This window comes from Cryptosporidium ubiquitum, assembly GCF_001865345.1.
Source record: "Cryptosporidium ubiquitum isolate 39726 chromosome Unknown contig_21, whole genome shotgun sequence".
NCBI classification, from domain to species: domain Eukaryota; phylum Apicomplexa; class Conoidasida; order Eucoccidiorida; family Cryptosporidiidae; genus Cryptosporidium; species Cryptosporidium ubiquitum.
In genome coordinates, this window is record NW_021639833.1 from 63,281 (window position 1) to 80,152 (window position 16,872).

Sequence of the window (16,872 nt, forward strand, 5' to 3'; positions counted from 1 at the left end):
AAAATAACGTTTAACTTAAATACCTAAATAGTGACGTGTGGCGCCAATCTCAAATACATATACAAATACACTAATTAAGTGAAAATAATTAAAAAAAAAAATTAATAATTATCAAATAAAAATAAAAAATAATAATAAAAATAGTGGAAAAAAATATATGATTAATCCAATAATAAAACAATAATAAGATACAGAATTAAATTTCTTCTTCAAATTTATATCTGAAAAATTCGTGTCTAAGTGCCATTTCAGGGGTAGGTCTTAAATTAGGATCAGGTCTCAAAATATATCTAATAAATTTGGCTAACATTATATGCTTCTTGTGTACAAGACTCTCAAGAGGTCTACAATCATTAACTCTCTTAATTGAAGAGCTGCTAGAACTTCCTTCTGGCCAATTTAAAATATATCCGTAATCTTCTTTAACAATGGAATTATAATTATTGCCATTATTTATATTCTTACCATATTCATACTGTTCTGATTTATCAATATTATTATTAATCTTAAATCTATTTACATACTTTCTACCAGACTTGCTACTATTATAAGCTTTTTTAAGCATATAATCAGGAAATGGCTCAATAATTCTTTCAACCATTGCTAAATGTTCCATATGTTCGTGAGTTTTAAATAATAATACACCTGTATAAAGTTCCATTAAAATACATCCAAATCCCCACATATCACTTGACATATCCCATCCTAAATCTAAAATAACCTCAGGAGCTCTATATTGTCTTGTATTAATAACACTTCCATGATAATCATGTTCATAAGTAGCAGCTCCAAAATCAATTAATCTAATTTCAGGTCTAACAGGTCGTCTTATTAATGCACCTGGATGTCTTGGTGCATTAACCCATATATAATTATTGTCTGTAAACAATATATTCTCAAGTTTAAGATCAGTATGAGTTAATTTAATCTTTCTTAAAAAAGATAAAGCCAATAGAAATTGTTCCGCAATGTTTTGAATATCAGCAAGAAAAAATCCTCTTGAACAATTACCATCTAAAAAATCATATAAACTTGGTCCAAGTCTCTCAAATACAAGACACATATTTGAGTTATTATATAAAAATGCATTATAAAGCATAACACAATAAGAATATTCACCAAATTCATCTTCCATATTAATATCTCTAAGGATTTCTGCTTCTATTTTTGCTGCTGATGTATATCTTTGTACATCCCTTATTACTTTAATTGCTACTTTTCTTTTTCTTTTTAAATCTTCGCATTCAAAAACTCTTCCAAAAGTACCTTCTCCTATCATATCCAATATACGATATCTTGAAGTTAAATACTGTCCAACATACCATTGAAAGTGCTCTATTTCATCTGAATTTGTATTAATATTTGAATTTATATTATTTCTATTACGATATTCTTTAGATAATTCATTACCTTGTGAATGATCAATTGAATCTTCTGAATGTCTTACTTTTTTATTAGAATAATTGTAATATGTTATTGAAGATCCTCGAGAATCATAAGATCTATATTCGGTAACTACTGTACCTCTACTTCTTAATATACCACTTCTACTACTTCCTTCTCTTCGTTTCTTAACATCATCGTAATAGTTATAATAATAGCTGTTACTTCCTCCACCATAACTATTATTATTCATATTATTTCTAGTATTTAATATATTATACCCGGAATTTGTCCCGTAGTTGGTTATTATTCCACTATTGGTATTCATATGCATATTAATATTATTGTTATTATTACCATAATATCTTTTATGATAGTATCCATTACTATCAATATTAGTATTATCTAATTGTTTTTCTGTGGATGCAACATATTGTGTTTCATATTCATATTCTGGCATTACATTGACTTTCGATATATTCATACCAGCATGATTAACATTTCTATTACATCCATAGACATTAATATCAATTTTTCTCGGTCTAACACCAATTCTCCTACTTTCATAATAAGTTCTTTTTCTGTTTTGAGGTAAATCCATATGATTATCTATATAGTTATTATTGTTATCATGAATATTATTATCAGTATTTAAACAATCATTACTTTGACCATTTCTTAACATTTCAGTATATTTACTACTTCCATTTATGTAATTAAATCCATTTTTGGGTTTTATTCTTTGATCCATATTTATAATCAAACTTTTATGTTATTCACATAATATAATTGTATTCAGAGACTTTATATATACAGTTTTTATTTTTTCTATATCTTGCATTTACTGAGAGTATTTATATATCAAAAAGTTTTTTTTTAGCATTAATATTCAGAATAATAAGCCAGCTAATATATAAGATTTCTATTTTTTACTTCCTTATATAAAAAAAAAAAAAAAATCTTCTTATTATTTAAATTTGAAAATTTATTAAAAATTGAAAATCTTTAATAATTCTGTCCAGTGTATTCTTGGCTTAATTTATGTTTTAATTAATTTTATTAGAAATACATATATTTCAATGTATACTAACAACACTTTAATAAGCGAAAACCTCTAAATAACCTTCCTTACTATTTACTTTATTTCTTTTCTTCTATATATGCTGATTGTACAATTATGTACTCAGAATTATATTGTTTGAATAATATCTTACCAAGAAAAAAAAAGAAACCTGGGGAAAAATATTCAGAGGTATTGTTACTGATATTATTATTATTACTATTTATTTTCTTAGTATATAACTCTGTATATTAGTCAGACTGTACAAAAGGCGGGAAAATTTTTGCTTATATTAAAATAAATATCTTGATAAAAAACCCTTACTTGTATTATCTCTATTTTTTTAATTATATTATTATTAGTTAAAAAAATTATGTAAATTATTATATATTATGCACATTTACTTGCATAATTTATACTATTTGACAATTTGAAATGTTTTATATAAATATTTTGAGTTAAGTCTTATATTTTTTTCTTCAATTATAGTTAAAATATAATTTTATTAGCTAGGCTTTAGATATTTATTCAACAATCTTGAGAGAGGATTTCCTTAATTCCATCAATTTCATCTTGAGTAAAACAGTTAGTGCAGTTTGGAATGCTTTCTCCCATATTACTGTTGCTACTGTTATTACTATTGTTGTTACTAGTGATACCAACATTCAAATTTTCAAATTCGTTATTTGTAGAATATATAGGATCAAGATAAACTAAAGAATCTTTAACCAACTCATCAATCAAAATATTGTCTTCTTCAGAAAAAAAATTCTGATTTTCAAAGGAGAAATTTTTTGGGTTAAGATGAAAATGATTATTATTATGATTATTACTATAGTCAGTAGTAGTGGTGGTAGTAACCTTATTTGATAATAGCTTGTTTTTAACTATATCAGATAATTTGGTATTTGAAACAAGTTCTTTTTCAAAGAAATTATAATTATTAATATTATCTGAAAATGCCTCTTCTTGAATTACTGAATTGTTTTCACTAGAAAATTGTTCTTCATTATCACTAAAAGTGTCAACATAATTATTTAATTCATTCAATTTGTCATCATTTTGACTAATTAATTTGAGCTGGTTTAACTGATTAACCAACCAGATATCATTGTATGAAGAAGGCAACAAGAAAACCTGAAATAATTTTTTTTATCCACATTGTATAAAATTACGTAATAATTATTAACAATAAATTTAGAAAATTAATATAACTTACTTTGCTATTCAATGTTTCTTGTAACGAATCAACTTGTGAATCTTGAGAATTTTCAAAAATACAAGAGTAACAAGATTCAAAAGAATCTTGTGTTTTTGTAGAATTTGCCATTTTTTTTTTTTGTTTCTTTAATTAAATCTAATTTTTTTTTTAACATTTATCATTGTACAATTGTTATAATTCTATGATTTTAATTTCCAATTTTATATACAATATACCTACAAATAATAATCCAATGTCTTAGTCATATAAATTTTCTTATTTAATTCTCACTCATTAGTAATTTGTATTAACTTTTTTAATGTACTAATCAAAAAGACTATCAGTAATTTTTCATTATTACAAAAACCTTCTCTTCTTTCTTGAAAACTCCAAATTCAAATATAAACAAATAACTAATATTAGTACATAAATAAATACATGTACAAATATATATATATTGGAAACTTAAAATATATAATGTATTAATTATAAACTGCCACAAATTACTGCTGATTAATTATATTTGTATATTAAGTTATTTATTTGTGATGTTTATTATTATTATTATTATTATTATATATTTGTTAATTTATTAATTACATGTAATCCCGCCTATAATCATATTTTACATAAACACATATCTTCCTCTTGGAAAAAAAAATATTTACATTAATTTTATTAATTATTTACTTCTTAATTTTATCAAAGCCATAATAATACTAATAACTAAGCATAATATACACTTATTTTAACAAAATAACGTATTTAATCCACTTAAAGCCTTTAATTATTATTTCCCCCTATGTACATATATACATGATTTTCTTTTCTTTGACATTATCTTTAAAATATTATTAATTTCAAAATGCTAAACATTATCTTTTTTTTTGCCTACAAGTACCAATACAATACGTTTTGTTTTTTTCCCCTCTCCCCCATATTTACTTTAACTTTCCTTTATTCTATTTTAATTCACAAACTTATTTTCCTACACAAAATTAAGCTTTTTTATAGCTCACTTCAATCTAAATTAAAAAAAAAAATAAAGCTACTAAAAGTTTTTTCTACTTTTAAATTTATAATAATTTTGTTTTTTGTTAATTTTCCTTTCTCTTTTTTTTTCTCCTACTACCTTTAATAAAATGTCATTATGTATTGTTGTATTTATACACACAAAAACCCGCCAAAATTTATTTTTATTATTTCTTAACTAGTAAAAAAAAATATTATTGTGCAATATGTTCCCGCTTTTTTCTGCTTTTTAATATAAAAGAAAGAAAAAGAAACAGGTTGGATAATTATTTAGATAATTTTGTCAAACGGGGTTCAACTAATCATTATTTGGAAATTATAATGTTTTTTTATTTAGGTTTTTTTTTCGATTTTAAATAATTTAGATGAAATAGGTAATATATTTCATATGGTTTTTCATTTTAAACATTTTTTATCTGTTATTTGTTAATTTGTATTCATCATGTTTTTAAATAAAATTTTGAAAGAAAAATAAATCAATCAATTAGAAAAATTATAGAAGAAAAGCTGATATTTTCAGTAGTTGAATTATTTTAATTAGTTATAAATGGGAATTTTGTGTGCGTAATATTATATCTCTAATGTTCATTTAAGAAAAATGATCTCGTGTGTATAAAATTTTGTTAGTGGATTTATTTAAACTTATTTTTTTTCCTTTGAAAAAAAAAAGAAATCACAATAGTAATATTATTATTATTGTTATTATTATTACTGTAATTGATATTAACATTTAATATTAACATTAATTACATTTTTCATTAAAAAAAAAAATGAGTTCCAGTAATATCAACTTTCAAGAACTTGAGAATTTGAAAAATAAAGGTAAATTTAATTCTTTAATTCCTTCCCAAAATATATTCTAAATTAATATTAATTTTTTATTTTTTTTATATTAGGTAACCAACTGTTTGCTTCTGGTGATTATTTGCAAAGCATTGAAGTATACTCTGAAATACTTGATCATATTAAATTTCAAGATAATACCATTACTAATACTACTACTACTACTACTACTACTACTACTACCACCAATACCAATGTTACAACTGATAATGATGATCTTACAAAACTTAAATTACAAACTTTATTAAATAGAAGTGCATCATATATCAGATTAAAAGATTTTAATAATGGACTTCTAGATTGTAATAATGCTTTAATTATTGATAATAAAAACATTAAAGGACTATTTAGAAGAGCTACTTGTCTTTTTAATATATCTAATAATACTAATAATAGTCCTGATACTATTAAAAACTTGGATTTAGCTATTGAAGATTTAAAAAAAGCTCTATATATTGATAATCAAAATAATCCCGTTAAAGAATTACTTTCTAAAACTATTCTTCTAAAAAATGAATTTACTGATAAATACGAAATAAATAAATTACCCAGTGAAATGCTTAAATATATTAAATATAATATAATTTCAATGAATAATGACCAATATAATATAAAATTTCTTCAAGAATTTCATGATAAATGGTTTGAGTTATATAAATATATATTATCCAATGGTTCTCATGATATTATTATTAATAATAATTGTTGTCAAGATATTATTTATATTCTTGAAAGATTTATTTATATATCAGATAATATTAATTGTATTATTAATACAGAATATTATCAAAATAATAAATTATATTATTCAATAATTTTTAATTCCTGGAATATTTTATCTTTATTAATTGAAGAAAATGATATTATTATTGGTGAAGATAATACTGATCTTAATAATATTAATTCATTCTTATTCCAACTCAATAGAATTAATTTTAATTCTAAAAATAAAAATCTTAATAAATTCAGATCTTTAATCAGAATTAATAATAATATTATTAATTTTACCAAAATTAAAGATTTTATTTATAATATTAATACAATAATACAAGAATATGAATTAAAAATCAATTTAAAACAATTATTGAATAGTATTTTTAATGTATTAATATGTACTTTTAATTATGATTCAAAAAATGATGATACATTTATACATATTAATCTTCTTACTTGTATTATTAATAATAATATTACAAATAATAATAAAGAAATTAATTCAATATTATATTTGTTGATTTTACGAAATTTATCAATAATATTCCAACAAAGAAAATCAAAAGGAACCAAAATTGAAGCTCTTAATTATAATATTGAAATTGAAGATTTAATTAATTCATTATTTTCATTATCATATTACTCTTTCAAATGTTTATTTGATAATAATAATAATAATAATGCTGAGAATGATAATATTAATAAAATTCTACAAAGTTCAGAATTTATATTAACAATAATTTTTTCCCTTCTTTCTGAAAAAGAAAGAAATAATGAAAATAATGTAAATATCAATACAATTTCAAACAACCATATAATTTCCAAATATTTATTAAATTCAATAAAAAAATCCGATCAAGATTCTGATAAAGATAATGATCCATTTTCAAATTGGATTGCTTTTGATTTTATGAATTTTATTAATGGATTAATGGGACTTAAAATACTCCATTATTCTAATAGAGAAGTACTTAAAGGTTTTATTTTAAATTATCCACAAATTATACACTGTGTTTTATTAATTGTATTAACGAATTATTCAGAATATAATTCAATATTAAATTATTCAATAAAAAAACAATTAAATTATATGATTACTGAAAATATATTTAATACCATTATTAAATCTTGTTGTATTGAAATTTTATCATTATTAATGGAATATAAAGAAATTAGAAGTTCAATAGTTAAAAATGATGATACCATTATATTACTTTATAATATTTGTAAGAATATCATTACATCAACTGATAATAATTATAAAAAGAATAAGAATATTGTAAATATTAATGAATTGGACTCTTGTTGTAGACTTTTAAATGGAATTTCTAAAACAACAATGGAAAATAATGATATACTTGATTTATTTATTAATCAATTAGATATTTTATCATTACTTGAAAATATATGGACAATTTTTAAAAATATTAATGGTAATTATTATGCTGAAAATAATAATAAATTTTGGACTTGTATTCAAAATTCTTTTGAAATTTTTACAATATTATCAATGCATAATGTATTTAAATCCAAATTATTAAATTATAAAATGAAAAATGTTATTAATAATGAAGATAATAATAATCCAGATTTAATTAAGAATGAAAATTCAAAATTATCTTCATCATTATATAAAGAAAATGAATTATTTATTTTAAATTTACTTAATTTACCAGAAATATATGATTTTCAAAAAAATAGTAAATATTTTTCAAATACTTTTATTTATCTTTATGTATCATTCATACAAAATCTCCTTACAAGTAATTACTCTGATCCATCTTCAGAATCACAAAATAATAATTATGATGAATTCAAATCTGTTTATTTCTTAAAAAGACAAAGATTTTATAGCCAATATAATTCAGAAAATCATGTTGATTTTGACCAATCACAATTGGAGCAACTTGAAATGATGTATAAACAATTACCAGAATATACTCGTAATGAAAGGAATGGACATTATGATAGAGGTGATGAAATTCTTGCAGATACCTTTAGAAAATTAATAATTGAAAAATCAAATATTATCAGTTTTATGTATATTATTCTTGAGAAGAATATTATAAGTTCAGGCTCAAATTCAAATACAAATTCAAATTCAAGTAATAATATTTCATCATCATTACCTCTTGTATTTAATATTGCAAATAATATTGTTGATTTAATTGTTAATACTGAAAATTTAAATCAACAAAATTCAAAAGAAATATTATCTCACAGAGGAAAAATAATACAAAATGGTGGTCTTAAATGCTTACTTGATTCTATTACCATTATTGATAATGAATTGATGAATTTAAAATCAAATAAATCTTCATCAAATATATTTTCAATTAATAAAAAATATCTGATTGATAGATCCAGAGAGTATAAACAAGCCATTAGTAAATTACTTATATATATTTCACCAACACTAATTTCATATAAATTACTTGTTGAATGTGCAGTTAAAATTCAATCATTACTTGAAGATGATCATGAGCTTTTACAATACGAATCAGCTCTAGCAATTACAAATATACTTAGTAAATCTCTTGATAAAATTTCACAAGATTCTGAAAATGATTCAATTTCTATACGTATTTATAATAATGGAATTGGATGGAATTTATTAAAAGGTCTTTGCTTTACTGATAACAATCTTCTAAGAGCTGCAGGTTTAGAAGGACTTTGTAATTTTTGTAATAAAGATTATATTGTTTTAAATCATTTTATTTCAAGTAAATCAAAAGGTATTGAAGATTTAAAACTGTTTATTGCTTTCTCACAAGAACAAGATAAAAGAATTCAAATTGCAGCTTTGGGAGCTTTAGCTATGCTTTCTTCTTATTCTGATGTTTCAAAGATTATTATTGATAATTGGAATGATATTGGAATTAAATTAATTCAAGTTTATGAAGATTTTAATATTATTAATAATAATGATTTAGAAATTAAAGAAAGAATTCTTTTTTGTTTAAATAATTTATCATTATACATTTCTTCCCAAAATAATTATAATAATCACCATACTTTTGATAATGATAATAAACCTTTAAATAATAAAAATCAAGTATTATTAAATATCCATAAAAGTATTCAAGATTGCATATTACTTTTAGAATAATATATAAGAATTTTATTTTTCTAAATTCTTTATATTATTCATTGAAGTATTTTTACTTATATCACCAGAAGGTAACATTGAAGATGAACTTGAATATGTTGAAATAGTAAAACTAATATTATTTTTATCAGATTTATCTTTTTTCTTAATTTTATCAATTATATTTATCTCTCTCATAACTTTTTGAAAATGATTAATATCTTTTTGTAAAATTGTAATACCTTGAGCTATTTTATCATTACCATATTCAATATTTTCAAATATATTTTTATTATTATATTCATTATCAATTTTTTCATCTTGAATTATTTCCAAATCATTTTCCTCATTATTTCTAATAATGCATTTTTTATATAAACATTGAATTTTATATGCTATCATAATTGATAATGGTATTAATGATAAATATCCAATAATTTGTAATGATGTTGTATATTTTTGTGGGGTATTTGCTAATACTAATGATAAAATCAAATTACCTGGTATTACCATTGAATAACAAAATGAATTCACCAAGGCAAATTCTGTTGGACTAAATAATGATCTTATATATGATGGAGCAATAGAATACATACCTGCATATGAAAATCCTACTCCAAAAATTACGACCAACCAATAAGATTTTAAATAATTGATTAATAATAATGATAGTGACATTATTAAAGTTAGTGTTATTGTTTGTGTACTTTTATACATCATTCTATTATTTGCCAATAAATCACTCAAATAACCAGAAATAACTCTTACAAATAATTCAATTACTGTTAATATTTGAATCATTCTGATTGATTTTTCTTTTGTAATATCTGGTATATAATATATTGAAAATCTTTGAATAAAAGTACCAAAAAATTGGCCAGTACTTATTGTAAACAAATATACAAATATTAATGATATAGTTTCCAAATTTGATATTAATTTAAGAAAATGTATTATGGATGTTTTTATTTGTTTATATTTTCCATTTTTTTTTTGGTTTTCTAACAACATATCTGTTTTTTCTATATGTATTGTTGGAGATAGAGCAATATCATCATTAATATTATTATCATTTTTAATAATTAAATTTTTTATTGAGCCATTACTATTATAATTTATCATTTTGTTTAATACTGATTGATTATTAATGTTCTCATCTTTATTATATTCATCAAAATAATTATTATTACTCATAAATATTTCATTTATATTATTATTTTCTTCAAATTCTATATTTTTTTCTACTTTTGTTTCTTCTCTTGTTAATAGTGAATCACAATCTTCATTATTAAATTTTTTGTCTACATCATTATCATCAATTATATTAGTGTTATTATTTTCTTCTTCACTTTTTTCATGTTCAATAACTTCTCTATTTAATTTGATTCTTTTTTCTATGTTAATTATCATATAAATTGAAAAAAAACCAATTAATAGCGATATAAAAAAACATGTTAAAAAGAAATGACGTATTGAACCCGATTCCAAAAAACACAAACGATAGATTTCTGATAATGATAACCCACCAATACTATAAATTGTAAATTGAATTGAAGTAATTAATCCACTATATTTTATTGGCCAATATAATAAATTTATCCATAATGAACCTAAATTTAAAGTGACTCCACCTTGTAAAATTAATGCAAAACTAATACCATATAAAAAAACAAATAATATTGAATTTGACAAGTCACTTAAAGAATTTACCGTCATATAATAAATACATATTTTTTGTGTTATATATAATGAAATATATCCAAATAATGTGACTAATATTCCATAAAGTAATACATTTCTTGAAGCGTTTGGTCTTGAAAATATTATTCCAGATGGTATAATACAGAATCCGATGATACTTATACTATATATATATGATAATATTGTTTCTTCCTTAAAAACATTCTTCTTGAGATCTTCTATTATTATACTGTATATTTTACTCGTATTTGAAATTAAAGAAATTAAAGATCCAAAAGTTAATAATAATAACAATAAAATTAATCTTCCATTTTGAAATTTCCTTTTCATCCACATATTCTGTTCAATTGTTTTTATATTACATATACTTTTAAATAAACAATATTCATAAATATGTAATTATATAAATATATATATAAATATATAAATATAAATATACTTATATATATATTTATATATATATATATATATATATATATATTTATATTTATATATTTTGTTTAATCTATTTAATCTTCCTTAATATCATTATAATGTATCTTTCATTGTTTATTCAATTCTACTTTCCATTAAATATTTTTTTCCTGCCAATTTTCTTATTATTATAACCCTAATAAATTATATTTGAATTTAATCATTCAATTCAATTAAAAAAAAATTATTATTAATTTACTTTATTTTTTTTATGAATATTCAACTTATTTATATTAATAATACTTGAAATCGATTTTTTTATATTATTTAAAAAAAATAAATCATTTATGTCCAACTTTGACATTCATTCTAACATGTAATTACTTTAAAAATTGTTGTCCACATGAACATAATTTTTTTACTAATGCAATACCGGTATTATTATTAGTAAAAAATTACATGTCCACATGAATTCAAAAAATTATAATTTTTTTAAATATAACCATTAAGGTATACAATTTTAATAATTTACATAGAAAAATTAAATATAAATAAATTTAGTATACAAATTAGTTGAAATAAAAAATAATGATAAACCTTTTCATTTTTTTCTAGTCATATTAATAAATTAATTAGTTAATTCATAGTTAATTAATCATTATTAAACAATTCAATATTTTCAAATCATATAAATTGTGTTTGTTCACCTATTTACAAAAATGGCAGTGATTTTTTTTCCTCAAACAAATATAATCATTACCAAAATCCAAAAACTTAAATTATTTTTATCAGTTTCACCTTTTCTTGACTATTCCCCACACTATAATCCGAAAATTTTACCGCCCACATTTTAGGCGGGAGGGTGTGGAATGTATGGTCAGAAAATGCATTAAGTGGTCAAAAAGAAAAGTTAGAAAAATGTTTAATAGATTTGCTTGAATTTAAAGGTTAAAAAAAAGAAAATGTGGAAGATAAACAGATATTTGGGTGGGTTATTTTAGATTAGTAAAAATTAATAAATTATAGATGAAATAAAGGTATAAATAATCACTTTTTTTTTTTTAATCAGTTTAATTTGATTGTGTAGTGTAAGGAAACAAAGACAAAAAAAAAAAAGTTCAAGTTAAGTGATAAAAAAATGGCATTCCATCAATTTAACGAAGATATAATTGGATTAATTTCATCGTTTTTGCCATATGATGAAATAATTAAAAACTTAAGAAATGTGAATAAAATATGGAGAAATTCAATTAATAACTCCTATGAATGTTGGTTAAATATAGATTTGACTGAAACTATGACTGAATTTCAAAGTTCTAAGGAAGACATTCTGCTTGACGAAATTAAAATTTATAGTAATATTATTTCAAGTATAAGATTGTCAAATCCAAAAAATAATATCAGTGGGTTTTTGAGTAAAATGATTCTAATAGAAAATAGTGACAATAATGAAAGATATAAAATGTGGAATAAATTGGAAAATATAGAAATTTATAATAAAAGTTTAATAATACCTATAAAAAATCACAAAAATTATAATCTTCTTCCTTTCAAATCTTTATTTCGTCTTGGAATTAATGAAAATATTCTACAATTATTGAAAAATTATGAAATTTCAAACCAAGAAAATAATTATGAATGTGAAAATACTTATAATACCAAATTTTTAATGAATAGTTTTACCAATATTATTAATTATTATCCATTTAAATCTGTTAAAAGAATAATTATCGACTATCCTATCAGTACAAAAGAATTAATTATATTAAGTAACTGTTTTCCTTGCCTGAAAGATATTGTGATTACAAGACTTTTTCATGAAAAAAATATTGATGATCATCATCAAGAACTTATTGAAAGAGGAATTGAATCAAGTAATGAATCTAGATTGAGAAATGATTATGCCACACTCCAAGATGAAAATGAGTTCTATGCAAAAAATGAAATCGTCTCTTGTTGGGAAGCAATTTATAACTTTCTACAAGTTATACCCCCAAATCAACTCAGAATCCTTCAATTTAATGTTATACCTTCTCCAAATCCAAATTCTGGAAAATGGATAACTGATAGCACTATTTCAAGATTACTTACAGAAAATACCCAAAATAACAGTAGCTTTATTATCAATAATAATAAACACTGGAATATTCATAATAGTAATAAAAACAATAATCAAATCATGTTATTTACTGATTCAGATGATCACGATGATAAAAGTGAAAACCAAATATTTAAATCCCTTGAAATATATAAAGCCATTAAAAGAAGTAATAGGGAATATATTGATTATAAAAATAAAGTCATGAGAGCCAACGAGTATTATAATAATTCATCAATGATGAATAATGAAGTTGGAATATTTAATCATTCTAATTCAATGATTCATTTTGATGAAGTTGGAGATAAACTAATCAAGTATATACTTGATATGCATTCAGATTCTTTAGTTGCATTATCATGCCCAGATCTAGAGGTTTCTTATTCTTTATATAAAAGATTATTAAATCAATGTCCAAAACTTAAACTCTGGGATTTACCAGGGTGGAGAATATTCTCATGTATTAATTAATTTATAATGTTTAATATTAGCGAAAATGTTAAAATTAAGCAAGAAACTGTAAATATATATAATGAGCTTTTTGGATAATCAATTCTTTCTTTTTCATTTTCTAAAGATTTTACCATTCTTCTCTCAATTGTATTAATACGTTTAATATAAACAAATAAACCAAAAATTAATGTTATAATGATTATTGGAATAAAAGACAATTCTATAAAGGATGAAATTCTCGAAAATTTCCTATTTTTTTTACTTTTTGAAATAAATAATATAACAAAAGTTGAAATATATATTGTTTTACGTACCCAATATAACATTACTCTCTCTGCTGCAAATAGACTTTTTGGATCCAATTTTTTGATTTTTTTTGAATTAATACTGTTAATATACTCATCAATATATTCTTTATTATTATTATTATTATTATTATTATTATTATTGTTATTATTATTATTATTAATATTATTACTATATTCAAAACCACTATTATAAGTATATTCATCATTACATTTAATTGATGAATTAAAAGAATGTTGAAAGTTATTAGTATTTTTATTAAATTCATTTTTTAATCCATTTAAATCAGAATTTACAACATTTAAATAGGAATTCATTAAAATATTAATCAATTTATATATTCTATTGTCTTCATTTTCAAATTCAAAATCAGTTAAGTGTTTATTTTTTCTATGAAAAATATTATTTGGATATTTTTCAGTTTTTGAGATAATCTCAGACAGATTGTTATCACTGTTATTATTATTATTATTATTATTGTCATCATTATAATAATAATAATCATCATCATCACCATTATTATTATTATTATTACTACTTTTTGGGTAACTTAATTCTGAAATACTTGATGATGAAATAACATTAATATCATTACTTTGATGAAAATCTTCAATCCAATGTGGAAATATTGAAACTCTATTTTGATGTAAAATTGCCATACCATGCTGAAATTTACTAAATTTATAAACTAATGTTGCATTACACCTTTTAAGCATTTCTGAAACCCAAATTGGTTGTTCTGATTGTAATTTTACTTCCAAAATTGCAAATGGAAAACGTGTTACCTCATTTTTTGCCAATACTTCCTCAGCTAACCTACACCATGGTTCATTTTGATGTCCATCTGAAATATATTCATTAACCATACATAAATTAGTATCAATGGAAAATCTAACTTGATTATTATCTTGATTTTGAAAAGCTGCACGTAAATAAGATGTTCTAACAAAAGGTTGGAGTTTATTATTAATAATGTAATTTTGTATTTCTTTAGCTAAATTGATAGATTTTTGATTATTTTCTTTCTCTGTATTCTTTTTTTCATAAAAAATTCCTTCTTTAATTAAATTATCAACAGTAAACTTTCCTTTTAAATATCCAAAAACATATTTTTGAGGTATTGAAAAACGTTCCTTTGCACTTTTTTCACCTGTCCAACTTTCATGATGTGTTTTTCTTTCCATAAAAATTTCTTTTTCTTTAGAACCTGTATTTGAACCATACCACCTTAGCCTAAAAAGTTGAGCATCTTCAAATCTTGAAATACGATTATAATAACATTCTGCATTTATATTATCTAAATATACTGATGTGATTGCCTGACTTTCTTCAATTGTTTTAGGATCTACAACATTATGTCCTTCAACACACATATAAGGATCTAATAAAGTCTCTAATTCTGAATTTGAAATACCAAAAATTAAATATGGTACATATCTAACAATTCCAACCTTAGCTGAAACTACATTATTTGGATGAACCCAATATTTAGTTGTAGTTCTTAAAAAAGTCTCAGGAGGTTTCCAAACTTTCTTATTTTGATTATATTCATTATCATTACCATAAGTTTCAGACATTATTTCAATTTTTATTTTATTTTCACTTAACTCCTTAAGTTCTTGAATAACTTTTTCTGCATCTCTGTATCTAGTCCAAGATAAACTGAGTAAAATTAATAATATGTCAATATTAATATCAACAAATGGTTCTTTAGTTAAGTGTGTTTGAAACCATACACTTGTAGAAGTTTGTAACATTATATCAAAAAACCTGCATAATCTTATTAATATCTTAAAATTTGTACGAATATAAAAATCCAAGTGAATAATTTCATTACTTAAATGATTTAAAGATAATTCAAATCCATCTAATAGCTTCATATTGTCAATAATATAACTATAATTTCCTTTATTAAAATTTTCATTAGTAATTTTTTGTCTTCTCTTATATTCCTTTATATATTCAAATACTGGTATACTTATTTCTGTTCGTATTTGTTTACCTATTTTCATAATTTCTCTATAAATTTCCTCATGTTTTGTTGCAGTAAACTTATTTACTTTGTCTATTTCCTCATTCAATAATTCTCTAAATATATAGTCACAAGCAATACTTTCTGATAATATATCTGGGATTTGTTTTTCTGAAAAATCGAATAATGCAATATTACCATTATTTTTTATATAATTAGATACTGCTTTTTTGTTTGGACCATATTTAGATGCCAGTCTTAAGATTAACTCACATATCTTCCTTGTATCAACATAGTAGTCTATCACATTATTTGGTGCTCTAAATATATAATCTTTTAAAGGAGTCATTCATATATTCGTTTTACTTAAGTACAATTTTTACTTTTATTATTAGTTTCAATTATTAATTAAGATTTCAAAAATCCACAATTTCACCCTTTTATTGATTGTAATTATAATCACTTTATTAAAGTAATAATGTCAAATACATAGAAATGATTAATTGAATGTTTCCTTAATAATATTATAAACAATAATAATTATTTTTATTATAAAATATTGATTTTCTTTTTTTTTCTCTGTATATATAAATTTTAATATCAAATT

The 16,872-nt window shown here is 21.7% G+C and overlaps 6 protein-coding genes across 6 annotated transcripts; 2 read left to right on the forward strand and 4 right to left on the reverse strand.

Moving 5' to 3' along the window:
* Nucleotides 1-196: 196 nt before the first annotated feature.
* Nucleotides 197-2,134, reverse strand: cubi_01718 (serine threonine kinase; the record flags this gene model as incomplete). The annotated part of the gene is made up of 1 exon (XM_029018730.1): nucleotides 197-2,134. One exon carries the CDS (start codon nucleotides 2,132-2,134, stop codon nucleotides 197-199), a length of 1,938 nt encoding a protein of 645 aa, XP_028873114.1.
* Nucleotides 2,135-2,971: 837 nt separating this feature from the next.
* Nucleotides 2,972-3,773, reverse strand: cubi_01719 (uncharacterized protein; the record flags this gene model as incomplete). The annotated part of the gene is made up of 2 exons (XM_029018731.1): nucleotides 2,972-3,580; nucleotides 3,663-3,773. 2 exons carry the CDS (start codon nucleotides 3,771-3,773, stop codon nucleotides 2,972-2,974), a joined length of 720 nt encoding a protein of 239 aa, XP_028873115.1.
* Nucleotides 3,774-5,446: 1,673 nt separating this feature from the next.
* Nucleotides 5,447-9,342, forward strand: cubi_01720 (uncharacterized protein; the record flags this gene model as incomplete). The annotated part of the gene is made up of 2 exons (XM_029018732.1): nucleotides 5,447-5,498; nucleotides 5,573-9,342. 2 exons carry the CDS (start codon nucleotides 5,447-5,449, stop codon nucleotides 9,340-9,342), a joined length of 3,822 nt encoding a protein of 1,273 aa, XP_028873116.1.
* Nucleotides 9,343-9,354: 12 nt separating this feature from the next.
* Nucleotides 9,355-11,358, reverse strand: cubi_01721 (uncharacterized protein; the record flags this gene model as incomplete). The annotated part of the gene is made up of 1 exon (XM_029018733.1): nucleotides 9,355-11,358. One exon carries the CDS (start codon nucleotides 11,356-11,358, stop codon nucleotides 9,355-9,357), a length of 2,004 nt encoding a protein of 667 aa, XP_028873117.1.
* Nucleotides 11,359-12,574: 1,216 nt separating this feature from the next.
* cubi_01722 (uncharacterized protein) lies at nucleotides 12,575-14,005 on the forward strand (the record flags this gene model as incomplete). Its single annotated transcript, XM_029018734.1, has 1 exon — nucleotides 12,575-14,005. One exon carries the CDS (start codon nucleotides 12,575-12,577, stop codon nucleotides 14,003-14,005), a length of 1,431 nt encoding a protein of 476 aa, XP_028873118.1.
* A 240-nt stretch (nucleotides 14,006-14,245) lies between these two features.
* cubi_01723 (polyphosphate synthetase) lies at nucleotides 14,246-16,614 on the reverse strand (the record flags this gene model as incomplete). Its single annotated transcript, XM_029018735.1, has 2 exons — nucleotides 14,246-14,248; nucleotides 14,302-16,614. 2 exons carry the CDS (start codon nucleotides 16,612-16,614, stop codon nucleotides 14,246-14,248), a joined length of 2,316 nt encoding a protein of 771 aa, XP_028873119.1.
* Nucleotides 16,615-16,872: the final 258 nt, after the last annotated feature.